Raw genomic sequence first — 9937 nt, 5'->3', positions numbered from 1 at the left:
AGCTTACCCCTATTTCTTCTAGGAGTTTTATGATTGTAGGTCTTAACACTCACACAAAAATAGACTCAAAATGGATGAAGGACCTCAATGTGCGAAAGGAATCCATCAAAATCCTTGAGGAGAACACAGGCAGCAACCTCTTTGACCCCTGCCGCAGCAACATCTTCCTAGGAAAGTCTTGAATCCGTTTTGAGCTGATTTTTGTGGATGGTGTAAAATAAGAATCTGGTTTCATTCTTTTGGATGTGATTGTTCAGTTTCCCAATATTTTTTGAACAGGTTGTCCTTTCTCCACTGTACATTCCTGGCTCTGTGCCATAAGTCACCTATATACATGGGTTTATTCGTGGCCTCTCTACTCTGTTCTTTTCAGTTTATCCATAAAAGTACTTTATTTTTGAGAAATTTTACAGTAAAAGTTCTAGAATATTTTCCATCGGAATCGACTAATAGTTTGATTTTGTGATATTTTTTCCATTCCTTGCTAAGTTTGCAATGCTCAGATACTGTGATTATGAGGAATTTTATTTACATAATGAAAAAGATTGTGTTTTAGAAGACATCTGTTTTAGAAAATTATTTTGAAAGTTTAAGAAAAAGATCTAAACGTCACCCTTTAAACATCTTTGCACTTTACAGTTTGTTTCTGTTTTCCCATCTTTATACTGTTTATACTCATTAAAAATTCCAGTAATACAGTTAGACAGTGGCACCAGTGGTCCACTTGGGTTAACAACTTTCTTAGGAATTACCAAGTCATTGGTATTAATATTTCAAGCATTAATATTTCAAGAGTAGAGACCACTTCTTGCATATTGCTATATGGTCCTTGGTGTTGGGAGTGCTTGATATTTCCAGTACAGAGGTCCAGCCCACTTAGTAACAGAAAACTCCAGTTCTGGGACACTTTCCTTTCTCTTGAAATTAGTGAAATTAGCACACCCTAGGTTCTTCTTGAGGGCTGGTAAAGGGGAAAGTACTTTTGAACCACCCGGGATTAAACAACTCACACTCTCTCTCTCTGTCTCCGCCTCCCCTCTCCTCTCTCACTCCCTGCTCTCCTTTCGCTCACACACTGGCTCACACACTCCCTCTCTGCTCCGGCTTGTCTAGGTTCCAAACTTGCATCCTAAGGCGGAGGTAGGAGTAGCCTGAAGTGTCGGCTTTGAACTACTCCAAGCATCTCTCCGGCAGAAAGGAAGACGTGATTGAGAAATCCCTCCCCAGACTGGTGCTTCCCCGCCCCCAGCACCTCCCCCTTCTCCCCGCCGACGCTCGAGTCCGCGACTGTCCCCTAGCACTCCGCCCTCACTCCCCTCTCCCCCATATCTCTAAACCCAGTCTGAGCACCAAAGTCCCCGCCCCCTCTCACTGCCAAGAGCCGTTCTTAACCTTTTTTGGGCCGGGGACCTACAAAATGCTCTGGACTCTCTCCGGATGGGGACAGAGAGGTTGGGGGAAGAAAACAGCTTGACAGCTTTGTGAAACTTTCAAAAAACTGATCTGAAATGCACCCCGAAGTTCCAAATTAAGAACCCCATCTCGAAAAACTCTTGACTTAGGACAATCAGATCGAAAGTGGAGCTCAGATGCCACATCTGGTTCCCACTGGGAAACTGTAGGAAGGAGAAGACGGTCCGGCACTGGGTCACTTTCACTTGTTAGAAACCAAATGAAGGGGAGAGACAGGGACAGAAATTCATAAAGGGGGAAAGAGAAGAGGGAGCGGGCTGTTATAAAGACAAGACGACAGAAGGGAGGAAGGAGAAAAGGGACAAGAGAAATAGGGGAAACAAGGACACAATGGGAGGGGAGGCGACAGCACAGTGGACGAACCGGCACAGAGCGCGGCGCACAGAGGCGAGGGCGAGGAAGCGCGAAAGAGCAGAGGGAGGAGAGAGGAGAGGGGTCAAGAGGCAGAAACTGGAAGCTCCGGGAAAGGGAGAGAACTTTCTGTACTCTCCCTCCCCAGCGCAGGGAGTCTCAGAAAAGCCCATCTGCACGAGGTGGCGGGGAGCGCGAGCGGCTGGCCCCCGAGCACCGGGCGCCTCTGACCTCCGCCTCCTGCAGCCCGCGGCCGGCTGCGAGACTCGCACGGGCAGCCGAGGAGGGGACTCCGTCTCGAAGGAGGCGGTCCCCACTCGCTTCGCTTTCTCCTCCCCTCTCCTCCCAGAGGCGGGCACCCGGGGTATTTGAGCGGCGGAGGACCCGCGGCGCCCCCGCCTCCGCCCCCCAGCCCCCCATTCAAGAAGCCGCTCCGCTATCCCGGGCAGCACAGGGCGCCCGGCGCGCCTCGGAGCGCACGTTCCGCGCCTTCTCCTGCCGGCTCCCTGGACATTATGCGGCCGAGCAGCCGAGCCCCAGCCCTCCTCCTCCTCCTCCTCCGGTTCCTCCTGCGGCCCGAGCGGCTCAGCTCTCGGCAGGCGGCGGCGTTGCTCAGCCGAGCGCAGACGGGACCCTCGCGGCGAGACCTCAGCGACTCCTAAAGTCAAAAGTTGGCGGCGGGCGCCAGGCTCCGCGCGCTCACCGCGGCCGCTGCCTCGCGTCGCCGCCGCAGCCAAGCCGGGCAGGAGGGAGGGGGGTGGGAGCCACGGGGGAGGGGGGGGGAGCACCATGCAGTTTGTATCCTGGGCCACACTGCTAACGTTCCTGGTGCGGGACCTGGCCGAGATGGGGAGCCCAGACGCCGCGGCCGCCGTGCGCAAGGACAGGCTGCATCCGAGGCAAGGTAATGAAGCTCCGGCCACCGCGACCCCTCCGCCCCAGTCGCCACCTCCCCAGCCTCTGCGTCCGACAGCAGGCACCCCGCAGTGGAGGCCTCTCCTTTTCCTAGAAAGAATTATCTGTGGCTCTACAACCTCTCCCTTTTTTAGGTCATTTCCAGCCAATTTCTAGAGAGAGCCTCTGTAGAACAAACTTAGTCTCCCCCAGCCCTCTTCGCTTGTAGTTTGATCTTTCCCCTTTCCCACCTCCGTGCCGCAAACTATAGTTACTTAGTAACTGGGGGTAGCAGATAGTGGCATGTTTTATTTGATTCAGGGTATTTGTCAGAATCTGAAACTATCTTACGTATTTTTGACTTTGTTCATTGCTTCCGAATGGTGTTTCCTCAGAGTCCAGCCTAGTTCTTGGCCGTTCCTGGCACATAGTAGGTGCTCTGTGCATTGGCTGAGGGTGAAGGCATTGGCTCAAATGGGCAAAATAACTGTTGGAAAATAACCCAGAACAAAGCCCTCTTCATTTTAAATTAAAACTTGGGGGGAACTGGTTTGCAGAAAATGGAATTATTGGTTCATGTGTCTCTGCTCTTCCCTGCAGTGAAATTATTAGAGACCCTGAGAGAATACGAAATCGCGTCTCCCATCCGAGTGAACGCTCTCGGAGAACCCTTTTCCACGAACGTGCACTTCAAAAGAAGGCGACGGAGCATTAAGGCTGCCTCCGACCCCTGGCCTGCCTTCGCTTCCTCCTCTACCTCTTCCCAGGAGCATTACCGCCTCTCTGCCTTCGGCCAGCAATTTCTATTTAATCTCACTGCCCATGCTGGATTTATCGCTCCAACGTTCACTGTCACCCTCTTTGGGACGCCCGGGGAGAATGAGACAAAGTTTTATTCCGAGGAGGAAACGGAGCTCAAGCATTGCTTTTACAAAGGCCATGTCAATACCAAGTCCGAGCACACGGCGGTCATCAACCTCTGCTCAGGAATGGTGAGTTGGTGCGCGCCACCCCCCTCCTTTCCCTCCTCTTCACCCCTTTCTGGAAGGCGTAATTAATTGCTCTCTAGCCTAAGACCCTCACTGTGCCGAGTTTCTACTTTGGCTTTAAATATCCGCTAGCAGCTCGTATGCATCCTGAGGTTTGGGTGACAAGCCCAGTTCGTGTGCTTACACTGGGGAGAGGCACACGCAGCCGCCCCCAGGGGGTTCGGAATGTTTTGGAGCTTTCTAGAGTCCGAATTCAGGCTCCCCAGCGCTTTGCCCAACGCTAGTAGGCGGCTTGGAAGTCGGTTTCCAAATTCCGAGAGTTGTCCTTTCTTGCAGCAAACCCTGCTGCCCAGGAGCGGAGCAGCTGAGCGTAGGGAGGACCCAACTCCTTATTGGAGCGTCTTGAGTCAGGGGTGTGGGCTGAGGATCCCCAGCCTCGGGTATGGGGAGTTCCTTCTCCGTGTCGTGGAGGGCGGTGCGTAATCTAGAGTCCGGGAGATTTCTCTGGGCCTTTTTTCACGCGCCAGAAACCCTGAGGCCGAACAGGATTGACAGGGAACAGGTCCGTCCCAGGAACGGAAGGGTGGGCCGAGGGCTCCGGGGGCGGGGAAGAGGGTGGAGCCTGCCTCCGACGCTTTGAATTTGGATAGAAACTGGGAGTGGGGGTGTGGCGCAGTCCGACTCTGCACCCTGCTGGCGGGGTGGCCCCAAGAAACAGAAATAGTGGGGGAGAGCCTGGAGAATCTGCCCGTATGAGACTTCGGTACTTCCGGGTTTTCTGCCAGCATATGGGGTTCCAGAGAATCGAAAAGACAGAGCTTACAACGCATGTTTCCCTGGAGAGGGAGGGCTAGTAGGCGCAGGCTGGCCACCTCCCTGCACTGCAAAATACGCACGTAGCAGGTTTTCCGAGCGGATACCTCGACCCTCTCCTGACCTACCCCTCCCCATTTGCTCTCCAGTTGGCCCCACAGGGCAACAGCTTTTTATCCGCCCCCCCCCCCAAACATTTGAAGACCTGCTGTAAAGTTCTGGCCAGAGGGAAAGCGGTCCTTGACTTTCCCAAACGATGTGCGTTGCTACCACGCGCGTGTGACGCAGAAACTTTCCCGGGTCAGGTTCTCCCAGCGCAACGCGCCGTGCGCACTGCGCCCGGGTGATGCGTTTACTCTTCCCCTGAGGACCCACATTCCCTGTCACCTTCTCTAAGAGGGAGCATGGATACTTACCTGGGGCACTCGGTTGCCCCTTCTGTGCGCTGTTGGTAGATTCAGCGTCCCGGTCTAGATGTCGCATCCATCTCCACCGTCCTATGGTAGGGTGGGAAGAGTCTGGTGGGGAGCCAGGCAACCTTGAAGACTGGGATGGGGAAGGTTTTAGCCTGCTGGGATACAGGCATGGGGATGAGCCCCTCCAGCCCCCAGCAAAACGCCGGGAGCTGCGGCTCGAGGTTGCGCTTGTTTGGGGTGGGCGGAGACGGCAGTTTGACGCACGGGGGGGTAAGGGGGTGCTGTAGTGAGTCATCGCTGCCCCAAGACCTAGGGCCAAAGCGCAGGAATCTTTCCATTCTTCAAAAGGTTATGGCCAGAGTGGGCTTAGGTCAGGCATTGGAACCCAGGTCACCAGAGCACCCCTAGAAACTAAGATTGTAAACCCCAATTCCAGAACTTTACGGATGGGGCAGGGATTGTACGTAAAGTTTGTAAACAACCTTTACTCCTCCTCCCTCCCCGCCTCCACAGCCCGCTGAATGGCCCTGGCAGTTGTATAAATACTTTGCTGGCAGGACCTTGATTTCATTTGGCAATTTTAGGTGGTAACTCGCCCGTGGGTATGCAAGTGGTAACTCTCTTGGGGGGCTTAGGGCCCGGGACTTAAGAATGATTGTATAGACCGTGAAAACCCCCTTCATATTGCATTAAATTTCTAATCTGCCTTTTCTGGTAGAGAAAGGTCCAGAATACATCTTAAAGATAAGTGCACTGTGTGCTTCTGTCTTCAGCGCTTAATCGAGCTCCAATCTCATCAAGCTCATCCCTTAGTCTTCCTCCTGGAATTTGTCTTTCTTCCCAGGACTTCCCACCACCATTTCTATAGCAGTAATATCATGAAGCTTCTGGTAGCCCACCCAGGAAATCTCTCACTCTTTAGAGTGAATCTAAAAGTGCCAGTCTGCACAACACACACACACACACACACACACTCACACACACACACACACACTCACACACCCCACCAGTTATCATTTTCCCCGAATTCGATCTTAGATGTGTATCTCACTGGGTCTGAACAAGCCCTGCCCAAATTCTAGACCTCTTTACTTCTCTGCTCCTCTCTCATTTAGCATTGTTTTCTAAGAAGTATTTCCATCTGGCTTCTCCTCCTTCAAGCGTTCCTCTCTGGTCCCTGCCACACACCGCTAACAAATTAAAAGCTGCTAACAGATTAAGAGCCTGGTGCAAGATTTTATGACTCCCCCGTTCACTCACCTTACCTAGTGGCTCCCCATTGCTCAAAGAACAACTACTAATTCCCTCCTCAGATGATTCAGACCATTTGTGATGTGCCCTCTCACGCCTTACACACCCGCACGCTACTCTCTTCTCTTGGGCTTCCCCTCCACCAATTCTGTGTATCAGTCAACCTGCTTTTGCTCCTTTCTCTGAATTTCCCTCCCACCCCAGTCCTACCTTATTGCCTTTGGGCTTTTGGGTTTACTTGGTCATCTCCCCCAGTATCACAGGCTCCAGTCCTACCCCTCTTTTAACGTGTAGCTTACACAGCTTCTTCCCCAGGACATCTTGTCCTTCACAGACACTTGTACCTTTCCTATGATGCTTCGTATGCTCTCCCTTGTATTATAGTTCTTGGTACTCAACGATCTAACCCTTTCCTTGGCAGCAGGGTCAGCATCGGAGCATTTATCTCCCATGTTGGAGCCTTGTGTATTATATTTAGTAACTACATTGGGATAAATGGACACTGTAACCAGGAAAAGATGACTCTTAGAGCGGACATTCATCAAACATCAAAGGTGTCTTCTGTGACTCGACAACAAAATTAATTTGGCATCATACAGATAACACTTATTGGACTCTTATGCAAAGCACTTTTTGTGTGCATTATCTCACCCCATCCCAATCCTCAAAACAACCCATTTTACAGATGAGGAAGGACTCTGAGGTGTAGAGAGTCAGAGGCTTGCTCCAGGTGTCCTGACTAGTAACTGGCAGAGTTGGAGTTCCCACCCTGTCTTTCTGACCCACGTTCCTAACCGGGGACCAGAGACTGGATCTGTGTTCCTAAAGAGACTTTGGAAGTTCTTTATAGAAAAGGTACTGGACTAACGTCAGGATACCTGGGTTCTAGATTCAGTACTGGCACCATTCAGCAGCTGCTTCTGTATCACGGAAGAGGGACTTTGGACAAGTCACTTCCTCCCTCTGGGCCTTAGTTTCCCCTTTCAGTAATGAAAGGTGCCAGATCACCATCAAAAGAGCTCCCAGGTTCTTTCCCAATGGTTGTGTCTCTCTGGTAGATTGCACATGTGTAAGCTACTGCTCTGTGCCCTGAGAACACCCGAGTTGTATATTTAAAACAGAGAGAGGTGCCCAGAGCAGTCCTCCCTTTAAGCCGACAGCTCATGAATCACGCGGAAGGCTTTTGTAAGAATACAGATTCTAGACCTCACCCCTGGAAATTCCAGATCTGCAGGTATGGGGTAATGCCACAAATCCCTTTTTTTTTTTTTTTCCAAGTCCCCAGGCAGTTTTGAAATTTAGATAGGTTTGGAAACCCCAGTGTCTTGGCCTCTTGCTTCCCAAACTTTATTGAGCCTCAGAATACCTTGGAGTGCTCATTGCTTGTCTCCCGGGCCCTACCCCCAGAGATGGGGATTCAGTAGACCAGATTTAGGGTGGAGCATGATTATGTGAATTTCTAACAAACTCCTAAGTGTTGCCAATACTACCCCTGCCATTCAAGGACTGTCACTTTCATTGTGTCTAGAGGAAGGTAAAAGGGCCCTGGGTTTTTTTTTTTTCTTTCTGTTGTTGTTTTTGTTTTTTTGTTTTTGTTTTTGTTTTTTAACAACACCATTGAAGAGCTTGATTTCTTCCTTTCAAGACTTACCACTGCAAGGCATGGACAACTTTTTAATGCTCTTGGAGATGTGGTTTGGGTGGCTCAACCTTGAGGCATAGTTTACCATCTTGTGGGTGTGTAGGAAGGGGAAAAGGAGCTACCCATTTCAGGGTGCTTAAACACATTCTGTCCTGGTGGTTAGAGGCTAACACAGCAACCAGAAAGCTACTAAGATGTTCTAATCCCTTACAAAGTGTCAATTTGCTAAGCACTTTCTGTGCATTATCTCATTTAGTCTGCACCATAAGCCTTTACAATAAGTCCTTTTGTCCCCGGTTGACAAATAAGGAAGCCAAAGCTCAGAGCAGTTAAGGACCTTGCCCAAAGTGGGCAGGTCAGTGTCCAGATTGGGATTGGAACCTAGGGCAGTCGGATTCCAAGCCTTGTACCATTTCATTCCCTACTGAAAGGGAAAGGGTGTGCAGAGACTCACCTGTCAGTGTCACTGGTGGGACCTCCTGGAGTGCCTGCGGTGGGTCTCTGTTTTCTGGATTTGAATAATGATAAGGCTTCCATGAATCAGCTTTTCCCTCTGGAGCTCACACTTGTCCCTGCATTTCCAGGCTATCTTCACACACAGAAACACTCTCTTGGAACAGCCTGTATAAGTGAGTATGACTAGAATTGGGTCACTGACAAGGATTTCTTAGAGACAGATTTGCATAGCAGGTGCCGTAACCTAGAGTCAGCTCAAGGAGAAGGTACCGTCCTGGGGGAGTGCAAATAAACTCCTTTCCCGAACAGGTGGGCAGAGAGTTCAGTGTTCAGCAGCCCTCACGGGGAAGGGCTTGGGGGAAATACCACCCCCACTCCTTGGCAATGTTCCATTTTGTCCCCCTCCCTGTGGTTGAGTTCTGTTAAACCAACCTCTCATCCCTCTTCATCGGCAGCTGGGCACTTTCCGGTCCCATGATGGGGATTATTTTATTGAACCACTACTGTCCATGGACGAGCAAGAAGATGAAGATGAACAGAACAAACCGCACATCGTCTATCGGCACAGCACCCTGCACAGAGAGCCCTCAACGGGAAGGCGTGCATGTGACACCCCAGGTATTTCCTTCCTGCTCTGACAGAGCCCCCCAGCTCGGTGAGATGGGTCAGTGACAATACTACAAACACGTACCTCTTCCACAGGCTACAAAGTGCTACCGTTCACATTGTCATTTACTCAGTCTTCGAGCGAGGTAGGTATTTCCTGTGGCACAGATGTGGAAGCTACAGAGAGGTTTAGTAACTTGTCCCAGGTTGCACAGCTACAAACCAACAAAGCCTCGATATGAGCTCATCTCACTCCAGGCTCCCAGTGGGCAAAGCTGCGTCTTGTTGAATTTGCTAATGGTTAGGATTCGGCTTCAATAGTCTCTTCAGGCTCTCACAACCATATCTTCAGTCAGCAATGGCTTATGTTCCCTGTGTGTCTTGGTGTTTTCTGTTCCTTTGGGATTTTTTTTTTTTTTAACCAGGTAGGATTAACAAAAAGGTGAAATAGTCTCATAAACAGAACTCAGCAGAATCTCTTTGTGTTCATTGGGGTTTTTCCTAACCACATTGGTTATCAGTTTTAGTTGTTGTTCTAGACTTCAGGAAATAGCAGAATAGAAGTGAGGATTGCGCTGTCAGGTTCTGTCACATGTGCCTGTGCCCACCCCTGGCTTTCCTTCCCTGCTGGCCACATTCCTTGAGGCTTTGTGCTAACACGTCTGGCCATTGTCAGGGCTGTGTCATTCTGGGCCCCTCAGAAAGCTTATGTTTGTGTATGTTTCTCAGTCTACGGCCTTGAGGCAACTTTCCACTGTCTTTGAAGCCTGGTTACTTTCTCTTTGATGACGGCTTGTCCCTAAAAAATTGTCCCTCAGTTTGGTCCTGTTTTAAGATGTTTGCTAAAATGCTCTTTTTTAATTCTAAAATAAGGATTTCTAAAACTTTGTCCCTTTCCTTATTCTTCATTTTTAGAAGTTGCTTCTCCAAATTAAATAACTTCTCAAGGTCTTTCTGGCATCTCCAAACAAGACCCGAATTCCAAACCAGCAGAGGGTTTCCTAAAATGTTTCCCAAATGATCGCTTGTTTCGTCTTACATCTGTA

The 9937-nt window shown here is 50.2% G+C and overlaps 1 protein-coding gene across 3 annotated transcripts in view; it reads left to right on the top strand.

Moving 5' to 3' along the window:
* The first annotated feature begins 2235 nt into the window (after window positions 1-2235).
* The window catches only part of ADAMTS9 (ADAM metallopeptidase with thrombospondin type 1 motif 9), a 165753-nt gene continuing 158051 nt past the window's right edge, over window positions 2236-9937 (top strand). For 2 of the 3 annotated variants that reach the window (XM_032324460.1, XM_032324470.1), the window contains exons 1-3: window positions 2236-2728; window positions 3319-3710; window positions 8741-8903. In XM_032324460.1, coding sequence (XP_032180351.1) covers window positions 2614-2728; window positions 3319-3710; window positions 8741-8903 — 670 coding nt within the window. In that variant the 5' untranslated portion in view covers window positions 2236-2613. The remainder of the gene's footprint in view (window positions 2729-3318; window positions 3711-8740; window positions 8904-9937) is intronic. The other variant, XM_032324450.1, reaches the window with a different exon arrangement.

Source organism: Mustela erminea, chromosome 1 (genome assembly GCF_009829155.1).
Source record: "Mustela erminea isolate mMusErm1 chromosome 1, mMusErm1.Pri, whole genome shotgun sequence".
Lineage (NCBI taxonomy): Eukaryota > Metazoa > Chordata > Mammalia > Carnivora > Mustelidae > Mustela > Mustela erminea.
Note: the sequence above shows the minus strand (reverse complement) of the source record. Positions and strands in the feature narration are given on the sequence as shown.